Source organism: Herpailurus yagouaroundi, unplaced genomic scaffold, assembly GCF_014898765.1.
Source record: "Herpailurus yagouaroundi ecotype Mexico unplaced genomic scaffold, PumYag 355, whole genome shotgun sequence".
Taxonomy (NCBI): domain Eukaryota; kingdom Metazoa; phylum Chordata; class Mammalia; order Carnivora; family Felidae; genus Herpailurus; species Herpailurus yagouaroundi.
In genome coordinates, this window is record NW_024412572.1 from 5,179,969 (window position 1) to 5,192,659 (window position 12,691).

Consider the following 12,691-nt stretch of genomic DNA (forward strand, 5'->3'; position numbering starts at 1 on the left):
ATGCCCCTGAATCACCCGAGAAGCCTGTGGGCAGTTGAAAGGCTGGAGCAGTCCCATTAAACCTCTGGCCTGCCCTCAGCGGGGTGGATGCAGCACCGGCCAGCCCTTCCCTCCGCAGCCTCGCCTACTTCACGCCGGCGTGCATGACCTACCGTTACCTTACAGGGAGGCTGCGTCAGCAAGCTGGAGCAGTTCCTGGCTGACCACCTGCTGCTCATGGGGGCAGTGGGCATCGGGGTGGCCTGTCTGCAGGTGAGTTGGAGCGCGGATTAGGAGAGGGGGTTGTTTGGAAGAGTTCTGAACCCCTCTCCCATCGGCAGAGATCACAAATCACTGACCCTCTGCACACCCATGCCCTGTCCTGCCCTCTCCTCCCCTCCTCTTCTCGCCACTTGCCCTTGGCAGCCAGGAATGAATCACATGGTCACTCTCTTCCCCAGAAAAGATGAAGGAAAATGCCTGGGGGCCTGGGGGACAACTTGAACTTGTAAGAGACCTGGGAGGAGTGTGAGTGTGGGCTCAGGTATGTGCATGCACCCTCTGTGTGTGCACGTGGGTGTGTGTGTGTGCACATGGATTACCCGCATGCATCTATGTGTACATGGGGTTGTATGCATGTACGTGCATTTAGGTGTGCTTGTGCATGTGTGTATATGTGTGTGCATGTACAAGTACCCATTCCTGTGTGTGTGTGTGTGTGTGTGTGTGTGCGCACACACATGCCCGTGGATGTGCACTCCCCCTGTACTCCCAGCTCTTTGAGCGATGTCTTTTGCTCAGTTTCACTGTTCCACCCCTCCCTCTGCTGCCACCCAGGAAGTCAGTGTCACTCTCAGATCTGCTTTAGTCAAAGGTCCATACAGAGGAGTCAGGATGGCACCCTCAGGCTGGGGCAGATACAGGGGCAATGGCCCTGCACACCCACCTTGCCTGGCACTCTGCTTCGGCCCAGCAGGTTCTAGAGGGAGCTCAGCACTGCCCCACCCTTCCCACCCCCGGGACCACCTGCACTGATGAGGAAAGGGGTGAGAGGCTGGGACCTCAGAGGACCCGGATCGAACCCTTCCTCTGCTCCTGTATGACTTAGAGCAGTTACAGCCCTGCCCGCAGCTTCTCCGACCACAAAATGTGGCTCATTTCCCGAACCACATAAGGTCTAGAGAAGAGCGAGGTGATGAGTGTGACACACTCACTGTGCCGGGCACGGGTGAAGGCCTCCAGTCAGTGGAAGTGGTTGTTATCCAGCCATCTGTAGACTTCAGAGTGGTTTCAGGTGCTTTCTATCATTAGATCCCCACCACGACCTGAGACCTGGCCAGGCGAGGTAGTAAGTGTGCTCCCATTTTACAGATCAGAAAGTTGAGACCCAGAGAAAAGACTTACCCAGGGTGTCACATACTGAAGTGGCACCCAGGTCTCCTGGCTCTTGGTCATTTGCTTTTGCCAGCCCCCTCCCCCCACCCCGCACCTCCCCAACCGCCAACACAGATTTCTTTGGAAAGCAAAGCAGGGGCTGGTATCAGCAGCTGGCTCAGGGAGGCTGCCAGTGTGGGGTTCCTTCCAGATCACCGCTCTCCCTGCCCACATCAGTCTGTGCGTTCAGAGGACCTAGCTGCAGCCCCCCCCACGGGGCGCGACCCTGGGGGGGGGGGGGGGGGGGAGACCAGGCAACCTCAGGCTGGTTATTTCATCTCTGAGCCTCAGTTCCTTGTTTGTAAAATGGGGCTAATTATATCTAGTTTGGTGAGAGGATTAGCAATATATATGTAAATCACTTGTCACTGATGAGCAGATAGCAGGTGTTCAATAAATGGTACCATCATTATTTTTATCATCTCCACCTGGGCACATTGTCTCTCAAAAAAGCCCTCATTGTTTCCTGGCCAGAGCAGCTCCCCCTTCGTCTCCATAGTTAGCATGCAGGCCGGGAGCCCCAGGGGGCATTAAGCAGAGCCCCTCTTTTGCAGGACCCTAAGGCAGGCCTTCTGTCCCACATACCCCAGTGGGAGCTGAGGAAGGGGCTGCTCTGTGCTCCAGCGCCAACTGAAGTTTCCAGAAACCTGCTGTCTCCTTCAGGTGCTGAGGGAGCCTGCTGTGCATGGACACTGACCAGGCCAGGACCACACTCCCCATCCATTTCCTCCTGGTCTCTCTGGCTGTGGGAGCCTGGAGAAGCTGAAGACAGGGGCAGTGAGGCCTAGAGCAGGGAGTGGGTCTGCCAGTGCCCCAAGCCCAAGGTCAAGGTGAAACAAGTACCCTGTGAAAGTACTGCTGGGAGGCCATGTTGTCAGGAGGGTGCCTGCCCGCTGCAGAGGGGCCTCCTCCTTGTAAACATCCCCGATCGTGAAGTCTCGGTCCTCCAGGGCTCTCTGTGGAATGGCGCCAAGTGTCCCTCAGAGAGAGCTTCACCCAGCCACTACTGTGGACCCCCATCCATAGCCCAGATTCTCCACCGACTCTGGCTGAAGCCTGTCCTGCAGCAGCCAAGCCTTGGTTACAGCCCCCTCTGCTGGCCAATGCTGGAACCAAGCTGCCCAAGTCCCGGTTGGCCACCAGCCTTGAAGGGCTCACACCAGTCGTGTCCCTAAGCTCACAGTCACCCTCCACCAGTGTAGGTATCCCCACACACGCCCAGCCTGGCACTTCAGAGACTCCCAAGGCTCAGGACATAAAAGGCCAAGGTGGTGGCTCATGTTTCCCTAGTCCCCAGGACTAGAGGAGACCTTGCTATGAAGTCAGAGGACCTCTCCTCTTCTTATGTGATCCTGAGGAAGTCATGTTCCCTCCCTGAGCCTTGGCTTCCTTCCCTATAGAACGGAGGAGATGGACATTGTTGAGCCTTCCTTTAAGTAGCAGAATTCTATAACCCATGGGAATCTCATGTAGGAGCCCGCAGTATTAAACAAGCATGAGGTGGTGCTGCTGTGGTTGAAGCAGGAGTTGGGGCTGTAAGGTTCCATGAATTTTGGTAAGAACCCTGCCTCAGTGTGACTCCTGTGCCACCATATTCTAGAATGTTGAGGCATGTCTTGTGCATACTGTGAACACCAAGCAGAGGATGTGACAAACATAACAAACCCTGATTCCAGCCATTTGGCAACCTGTCCCTTGTTGCCCCGTGGATGTGTGGACCAGGGCTGACATGCTTAGATCGTAGCAGGCTGGGGGGAGACAGGATCTCCACAGAGCCTCCACGGCCACAGGCCTCAACCTGGGCTGCACATGGGGACCACCTGGGGAGTTTTAAAACTGCCCAAGGCCCCGGCTGCACCCCAGCACAATTAAATCACTTTGTCTGGGGCTGGCACCCAGGCACCAGCATACTTGTGAAGCTCTCTGGTGGGTCCAGTGTGCAGCCTGGCTGAGAACACTGGCCCACATGAACGACAAGAGCCATAGGGCACCTGGAAGTCAGATGTGGGAGAGGTCAAGGGCCAGGGAGAAGATGGCACCATCACAGTCCTTAACCACCCAAAGGCAGGCAGGTGGGGGAGGGCACATTCCTGGGAGGTACCGGGGGACAGACAGGAATAACAGGTAGAATTTACAAGGAGACAGGCTGGAGAACTTGCTAACAATTGGAGTCTTCCAGCAGTGGTCCCTGTGAAGCACGAAGCTGTCTGTGGCTGCAGGTCGCGGCAGAGGTTGGGGGCTGGCAGGGACCCTGAAGTGGGGAGACCCGCATGTGATGGGCTGCAGGTCCCTGCCCCGCTGCTGCGTGCACCTGTTCCTTTCAGCAAGACCCTGTAGGGCCCCTCTGTCCACGTGGGCGTGTGGCCATCACTGCTCTGGTTTTCAGACCTGACAGGGATAATTGGGGTCTGGAGTTACCTCCAAATCAGACTCTTCTTTCTGGAAGGACCTTCCCGGTTATCTAGGCCAGTGCCATCAGCCCCGGCTGCACATGACAATCAGATTTGAAAAGTACCCTTGCTCGGGCCCCATGCCAAGGATTCAGGCTCAGATAGATGGGATGAGTCCTGTGCCTGGGTGTTTTTTCAAGCTCCCCAGGTGATTCACATGTGCACCTAGGATAGAGAACACTGTGCCCACCCCTTTCACATATACCTGAAGACACCAAGCCCAGCGACATGGTCACTTGCTAACAGTCACATGGCCACCGTGGCAGAGCCAGCCAGGACCCCAACTCCAGGTCTCTGTGTTGTACACCAGCTTCCCCTTTTGGGTGGACTCTGGAGGCACTCCACCTTGGGGTAACTCTGGCAGAGAAACTTCTACCCAGGAAGGACATAGTGGCTCCGCCCCCTTTTCCTACTGCCCTGCTCACACACAGACTCTGGGAGTCTCCCACCCAGAAGCCATGCAGAGTGAGCATTCGTTGTTAGTTTTGTAATGAGAACCTCTAGGTGCCAGGTGCCATGGCCAGTGCTGGGGCCACACCAGTGGGCAGGATGTGGTCCCTTCTCCCAGGAAGCTTTCACTCGGGGCAGGAGGCACGTAGAACATGGGTTGTCACATGCCATCAGAGGCACTGTGCAAGTGTGAGACTTGGGGCTTGGGGGAGCATGTAAGAGGCCCTAACCTGTCAGGGCAGTCACAGAAGGCTTCCTGGAGGAAGTGATATATAATTAAATCTTGAAGGAGTTTGATGGGAAAAAGCAAGAGGGGAAAGAGTGACAGGGCGAGAGAATTGAATTGGCAGAGCCCTGGCCTGCTGCAGTGGAGGGAGGGCTTTATCCTGAGGGCTCTGGGGAGCTACGACCTGGCCTGTCAAAGCCTCAGGATGCAGGAGGGGCTGGGAACCCTGATGTTGGTCCTGTCGTCCTGGTTTTTAAAGACTGTTTCCAGGGAAGGCTACCAAGCAGTGAACAGATTAGACGTTTCCCTATTGAGATTTGAGACTCCGAGAGGGTTATATCTGTGCCCAGGATCACACAGCCCTAAACAGAAACTACCCCATTCCTACTTCTATCCCAACATTCCCGTCCTGTAGATGGAAACATGTTGCAGAACCCAGAAAACTCACACGACAGCAGAGATTGGGATCTGCAGGTCAGTAAAAGGGAAACCGAAAGATGACATTGGATTGGCTTCCTGGGGCCTCCCTGGCCCTTCCTTGGTTCTCTTGGTGACAATCAAGTCCTGGCCCAAAAACCTCAAAAGCAGCTGAACCCATGCCACCTCCCTGTTGTAAACAGCCCCATGTGGCAAATGCTGTACCTAGGCAGGCTGCCAGAAGAGGGCGCCATTCACCACACAGCCAGGCCCCCACGCAAGCTGGGCGCCCCCGCAGCCATCTCCACGCATCCTCCTCCATTCCTGCTCCTGCACTCATTACCACGTGTTTCCTCTGCTCACCCCGTGCTGGCCACGCACAGCTGTGGGTGCTGATTCGTCCACGTCCTCCATCAAGAAGGAGACGGCGGTACCAGGGATCCGCTAGCTTCCACTGCTCCTCTGCATGAATCAAGGTGCTTGTGTGTGTGCACGTGTACGTGCACGTGTGTGCAGACCTGTGTAGACATGTTGTGAGTGCATCCTTAGCCCCTCTGCATGTGTCAAGGTGGGGGCGTGTGTGCGGACATGCACCCTGCCTTCCCTGGGAGGCTCCCTGGTGGGAACACACATCTTCTACAGAAGTGCAGTTATGGGCAAGCTCCGCCCTCCCGGTCCCCCAGCACAAACTGTCCACTGTAGATGTGGCCTCAAGTCCGTGCTGGCCCAGCTCTTCCCATCTGGCCTCCCCCCCCCGCCCCCTCAGAAAGAATCAGAAAGATCCAGATGACCCCACACGTTAGCCATCAAACCACGACATGGGGATGGGGAAGAGAGGGTGCTGCACGACACCTGGCTGGAAAGGCTGCGATGGCACCTGCTTAAAGCCAGTGGGAGACAAGATAACCTCTCAAGCTGCCTTCAGCTTGTGGCACTGAGTCGGGAAGGAGATCGGCACTGCTCTCGGTACCAAGTCTGAAAGCTGCACTCACGGGGTTCTGCCCTCCTCCCATGTAGGGGTGGGGAGGAGAGAGGAGGGGGGAAGAAGAAGGGCTCATCCTCTGCCACCTCAGGCCAGCTAGCCTGGCAAAGAGAAACCAAATGCCTGCTAGCCCATGAGCGTCTTCATCAGCCTGCCCTCCTCCCACTGGTCAGAGCTCCGGGTGCATCCAGAGGGGCTCTAGCAAGATCAGGCCAGCAGCAGGTATTGGAGAAATTTGGCAATGATGGGGCATTGTTCCCCATCTTCGGGGAGATCCATCTTCGCCCATGTGCCACAGGACATTCATGGGGCTGCCCTAGCAGCGCCCTCTTTCCTGTGGGTGGGGAGTCTGGATCCAACGGCATCATTACCATGGAAAGATCACAGGCATGGGTCTCCGGGGTCTGACACATCCACATCTTGTCCTGCATTTTAGAGATTGGAAAAGTGAGGCCCCCCAGGGGGACAGCGATTGCCCAGTACTGCCCTGCTCTGGGCAGGATGCTCTTCTCGTTCAGCTAGTGGGTGTGACAGAGAGGCTATTAGGCAGGCTCCTAGGGCCTGGGTCTGGTGCCTCATTCCCAGCTAACTTATAGGACAAGTTGGGGACAGCTCCAGGTGCTCCTTTCAGAGCCTCAGTTTCCCCAGTGGCTTCTGTGAATCAACTATGAACCTTGGTTTTACTCTGGAGTCTGAGAGCAGCGAGACACAGACAGCAACAAGGGAGTGGAACTACTGCGGCTCGGGATCTGATGAAATCGGGCCATCTCTGGAGATCAAGGACCACAGACCAGCAGTGCACTGCTTGTTAGAAAGCAGAATCTCGGGCGCCACCCCAGACTTCCTGAGTTGGGATCTGCCCTTTATCCAGGTCCCCATGTGTGTGCCCAAGAGGGAGAAGGCTGCTGCAGGGCACTGCGGGAGAGCAGCTTCATGGGGCTCTGATTTCTCTTTGCTCCTCTGCTCTCTCCACCTGGCAGATCTGCGGGATGGTTCTCACCTGTTGCTTGCACCGGAGGCTCCAGCTGCATTTTTACTAACGGCCGACCGCGTTCCCCTCTGACTGCCCCTCACAAGGACAGGTGCCCAAATCCCATCTTCCAGGCCTGCAGAGTCAGCACCAGCTCACCTAGAAACTCCCAGAAACTCCCCCTACTCTTCCCAGCCCCTTTGGATTCACCAAGTGCCCAAGACTTTGGCTCCTGTGATTCCCACCCAGGCAGGGGGGACCCATCCTGTGTGGAAACAACAACCAGCACCACTCACCAGGCCTGGGGATCCTGTGGACGACAGGAGGGTGATAATCAGACCCTCCACTCCCTCCCAGCTCCAGAACCTAGAATGAAGGTCTGAAAGCCCCCCTGGGATGCCTGCATGGGGCACATGATCTCCCCACTGGTGCTGAGCACCCCTCTTCTTGTCTCTGCTTGTCTCTGCTTTTTCTCTACCCACGGGGAAGTGCTTACCGGCGGGAGGATGGAAGCAGTTAGGGTTGGCTCTACCCCAGAAGATCCAGCCCTTTGATCTGCCCGCCCCCACACCTCCTCACCTGGGAGTACCCCGGCGGTCTGGGGTCTGGTTCCTTCCCGCAGGGTCTGGCAGCAGAGAGGCCTGAGGTGAGGCCCCGGAACTAGGGTTGGGCAGCAGCAGGCTGGTGGGGCCACCAGGGCAGGGAGGAAGGCAGGTAAAGTGGCCACACCAGCACATGCTGCACCAGGACCTTGCATCCAGCCTAGAAACCTTCCCTGGGAGAGCTACCGCAGAAGACCATGGCCTTGAGCTCCAGTCTACAGTAAATGACCCTCAGGGGTCTCCCCTCTAGGCCCTGATTCTCTGGAATGCCAGGTGTTTTAAATGATCTCCAGCCCTTCGTGTCGGTGGGAGTAAAAATCCTTCCTGATTAGGCCAAATCACAGACCCTGCAAAGTTGGAGCCACTGAGAAGGTACAGGTCTGAGTAGAAGGGTGCTGTGCCTGGAACCCCATTTTTCCTGGGCCCACAATCCCCAACCACATATGGCCACCACCATTCTGCCTCCAGGAGCCCTTGCTCTGCTTCCCAGAGTGAATATAGTGGCTTCTTTTGGTTCTCTCTTGCGTCTCTGAATCAGGCAGGGAATTTTCAGGAAGAATTTTCTCAAATACTAAGGGAGAACAGAACAGAAAGAAAATCCTAGAAAATGCAGAATATAGATGCTGGCAGTTTTCCAAAGAACAGGTGTCAACTTGTAAGACAGCCATGGAGACGAGACCCTCCCCCTCCAAATACCTATTACAAGTGGGTAACTTGTAGCGAGAGAACCCCACACCTGGCTTCCCACCTTCCAGGTGCCGTGCTTCCCGTGCTGGGGACCCTCTTACATCCCACCATGAGAGAGTGGCCCTTGTTGCCAAGATCAAGGGCAAGAAAGGTCACACCTTACCTCCTAACTCATTCTAGGCCCCAGTCTGATGAGCTCAGTTCTTGGTGACCTGGGGAGTCCTGGGTGAAGGGTGTTCTCCCTACCATACACAGCTCACTGCTGTCCCTAAACACAGCCCTCAACTGCACAGAAACCGTATTTGCTCAGAACAGGGATTCCCCACATGCACAGAGGGAAGACCAGGTTCCGGGGGCAGATGGCCTCCCCTATCCTGGGGAATCTTCTTGCGGCTTCTCTCCTCCACCCTCACGGCCCTGGGGCTGCTGATACAAGTTCATTAACAGGATACCAACTTTCCAGCAATCCCAGACTGCACCAAGGCTGGAAGAAATTGCTCTGTGACTAGCTTTGCTGCCCTCCAGCTTCCTGGGACTCGTGCAGACAGTTGAGAAATGACTGACTCCCAAGCTGTGTGCAGCTGGGCGCGGGCTGCCAGGTGTTACCAAGTGAGGGCTGAGAGAGAGAGTTCCTCCTGGGCAGGCAGCGATGCCCGGGGAGGCGCTGTGTCCTGTGGGACATGTCAGCCCCTGGCGGAGTCCCTGAACTCTTTACTGAGGTCAGCTGGGCTTGTGGAGACGGGGACAGGGGGATGGGCGGGATCGCTTGCACACCTTGTTGTCTGTCCCTGCCCCCCCGAGGGGGGTTAGACTGTCCTAGGCTAAGGGCAGGTGATTCCACCCTGGGCACCTGCCCACCCAGAGGGCAGCTGGAGGATGGATGGACCAAGCTACAGAGAGAGAATGACCCAGAGCTTTTGGGAATGGTGACCAGCTAGCTCATGCTCACAGCTTGGGAGGGGTGAGGGTTAGAGGGAACTGAGGCCCAGGATGTGACAGGTTCCCCGCTCAGGGCATACAAAGGGCTGGGGTCTGGAGCCAAGAATGCCGTCCCCAGTGAGGTGTGCCCACCCCACCTGAGAGGACGCAGATCTGCGCCGCCCAGGATGACTGCCCCCAGGTCCCTGCTTGGAGACAGAGAGAGAGAGAGAGAGAGAGAGAGAGTGAGCCATGACTGTAGAAAGCTGTCCTCAGTCCTGTGTGAGCAAAAGGCCCCTACACACTGGGACCCAGAAAAGAAGCCAGCATTTTGTAAAGGTCAGAACATGGCGGATGCTGGGATGCACACAACCTGAGTCCCCACAACCTCGGCCTTCGCTCCCACAGCGCGCAGGGGTGGACAACCCCAGGGCACGGCATGTCCCCCACTCTCCAGATGACCTGTGTTGGGGAGGCAAGAATGAAACTCAGTGTTTGGTGAGGAGATGAAGTCTTGTTTAAAATGTTTGTGACCACCCTTTTCTTCTCCCTACCTCTCCCGCCAGCCTTGCCCCAACCCCAGGGGCCCCTCCGGCCTCGCCATGGGGGAGCGTCCAGGGCCTCGTGGTTACTGAAGGCCTACTGTGTGCTTAGAGTATGTTAGTCGTGTAAGTGCTTTCTCTCCCGGTGATCACAATGGGAAGGTACTATTCCCCCCACTCTGCAGATGATGAAATTAAGGCTCGGAGAAATTATAAGAGGTTGGCCAGTCAGTAGCAGTGGTTGTCGACATGCCACCCCCAGCCAGGTAGAAGCAAGGGGAGCCAGGCTGAGAGCCCCCTCTCCTCAGCATCCTGCAGCTCCCCATCTCTGCAGTAAGCTGTCAGGCTGCCGTGCAGGAACAGTGCATCCCTCAGGGGCACTAACAGCCGCAGCCTGGAACCCCCTCCCAGACTGGATGAAACCATCCATCCGGCCCCGGCCCAGCGCAGAGCAATGTGTGGCTCCCTTCAGATTGACAGCCAGGCCCTCCTGGTGGAGTGGCTCAGGCAGCAGGCGGCCCTGGGGAACCGTCGCTCAGGGGAACGGCCAGCCTATCACCTCGGGTGCCAACGCTGACACCAAGTGAGGGCAGACCAGACCTGAGCAATCAGAAACCGCAAACAGGGTGTGGAATCTGGTGCCCATGCAGAGATCACATGTGGGGCCGTGGAGGGCTGATGAGGGCATGGTACACCCCTCTCCCTGCTCCGTACTGGGGGCCAGGGGAGAAACCTCAGGTTTCATGCACTCAGAGCCGCCCTGGGCAGGGGGGGAGGCACCCCGGGTGGTGATGTTAACCACCTTGTGCTACTTTTGCCTCCCCTGTGTTGTCGATGCGGGACTCTGGGCTGGCACAGTGTGGTCGCTGTCGTAGGGAGGGGGTGGCCTGAAATCTCACCAGGCTGCTCACCCTGTGTGCTTAGACCTGGAGGGGCCAATGCAGCACTGAGGGGGGGTGAGGGTAGTGAGCCCCCCGGGACTCTTGGGCTCTGCAGCCAGTTTCAGTCTTAGGATCTGTCACTCTGGTCCATGCCTGGGGTTGGAGGTGGGGAAAGTGAATTGAAACACTTTCATCACCACCCACCCCACTTTCTGCCTTGAAAATGTTTGCTACTTTCTGGCCACTTCGGGCCTGGGGAGAGAAGGGGAGGGGGAGGGGAAGGCAGTTGACTAGCAAAGGACAGAACCCATCTTCCATGTCACTGCTGTGTGGTGCTCACATCCCCGAGGATGCCGGTGATGTGTCTGAACCAGCAGTTCTCAAACTTGAGGAAACATCCGGCCACCTGGAGGGCTTTCCAACAGACTGCCAAGTTTCACCCCTGAGCTCCACATCTGCAGGGGTGAGGCCAAGGACTTGCCATCTAATGAGTTCCCAGGTGCCGTTGGTGCTGCCGGCCCTGGAACCACCCTTTGAGAACCACTGCTTTAGACCACGCCACAAAGGACACTCTGTCACCTTCCTGTGTGTGCCACAACCCCCCAGAGTTCCGAAGCCCCTCAGGCTGTCCAGCTGGCCAGAAACGTGCCTCTCCAGCAGTGCCCTCTGGGTGGGTCTGTTATCTCGGCCAGGAGACCAGGTGCCTGGGTCCTCTTCCCAGAAGGAAACAGATCAGGTTCCCAGCCCCCTTTTCCCACCGCCTTCTGTGTGCCTTGGGAGAGTCTGGCTCCATTCTCAGCACCCCCAATTTCTAGTTTAGCACATGCGCCCCCTTCCTCTCCTGCTTATGCCCCCGAGTCACCCTGTGCAAGTGCCCCTAGGAATTCCAGGCAGCCCAGGATTAGGCCAAATGGGCTTCTGGAACCAGCTGGCCCATGGATATGGGATCATCACAGTATTCTAGAAACAGAGAAGTTGCCTTAACCTCCCGCCTATAGAGAAGTTGCCCTGGTTGTAAATATGCCCTCTCCTTAGCCGGCCTCAGCGTCAGCCTGGCCTCACGTGCTGGGTGGCATGATAATAAAGGAATTATATCTAGGACTACCTTCTGTTGCTTTTTTCCTCCTCTGCAGGGAAATCCCAGGTAGCTCATCAGATGGGTTTCAATCTACCGTGCAAGCGGAAGCAGACAGTCATGGGGAGAAGGGGAGGAAGGAGGAGCCCTATTAGGAAACCCAGTGATTGGGGTCCTGCTTACCCTTCTTTTGTCAGCTCCCACCTTTCCTCTGTTTGAACTGACCTCGCTTGCATGTGTGTGCCATTGGCTCCTGGCTCCACTGGCTCCTTGGCAAGAGCCAAGCTCAAATGAGTGAGCTTGAATCGCGTTCCTCTTAAAGCTGTCTGCCTTTGGTCAGCCGGCATCCCCGCACCACTCACCACGATGGACGGCAGCCTCTGTCAGTGAGCCTCCGGCTTGCACATCCTGCCGCGGTATCGCCCCGTGCTGGCTGCAGCAGATGCCGGGTGTGGTGACAAGTCAGGGGCGAGGGGCCCTCTCTGGCTGGCCCTTGGGCCCCAGCTGAGTGTTGGAAGCTAAGACATGCACGCCTACTGCTACCTGGGCCCCTAGACCATCTCACTAATTTGTCCATCTCCAAGTCCATAGTGGGATGCTTTTTCATCCAAATGCGGAAAGACTTCAATCTTACAAGTCAGAGGAGCTGAGGGCATCAGGTTGCCCAGTGTGGAGCTAAAAGGAAGTAAATGCTTTGATGCATTGACTTGATTTCATTCACTATTCTGTCTAGAGAACTTGAGGCAGGTCAGTGAGTGAGCCTGAACAGTACCTGGGAAAGCCAGACGCTGAGGACCCCAAGATGGCGGGAGTGGGGTGCGGTGGGGAGGCAGACTAGAAGTGAGCCTCTCGCCTGGGGAGAACCTGGAAGGGGCCTGTCACTTGCTATCTAAGCAGTTGGAGTTTGCAGCCCAGGCCTGCTCCTGTGTGTCTCTCCCTCCCCTTTCGTCGAGATCATTCACCAATCACAGCAGCAGCCCTCTGATGGCCTGGATGTTGAGAAATGCACCATTTGGGCCTATCCAAGGTCTCCTATCTTGTTGGACCCAGACATCTCACCTCCACCATCACTATGAGT

The 12,691-nt window shown here is 56.6% G+C and overlaps 1 protein-coding gene across 5 annotated transcripts in view; it reads left to right on the plus strand.

Annotated features, from left to right (window-relative positions):
• TSPAN11 (tetraspanin 11) overlaps positions 1 to 11,642 on the plus strand; it is a 73,964-nt gene extending 62,322 nt beyond the window's left edge. Inside the window, exons 7-9 of one of the 5 annotated variants that reach the window (XM_040462831.1) lie at positions 166 to 252; positions 406 to 523; positions 6,919 to 11,642. In XM_040462831.1, coding sequence (XP_040318765.1) covers positions 166 to 252; positions 406 to 483 — 165 coding nt within the window. In that variant the 3' untranslated portion in view covers positions 484 to 523; positions 6,919 to 11,642. Of the gene's footprint in view, positions 1 to 165; positions 253 to 405; positions 524 to 6,918 lie in introns of those variants that run through there. The other 4 variants (XM_040462833.1, XM_040462835.1, XM_040462834.1 and 1 more) reach the window with 4 other exon arrangements.
• The last annotated feature ends 1,049 nt before the right edge of the window (positions 11,643 to 12,691 follow it).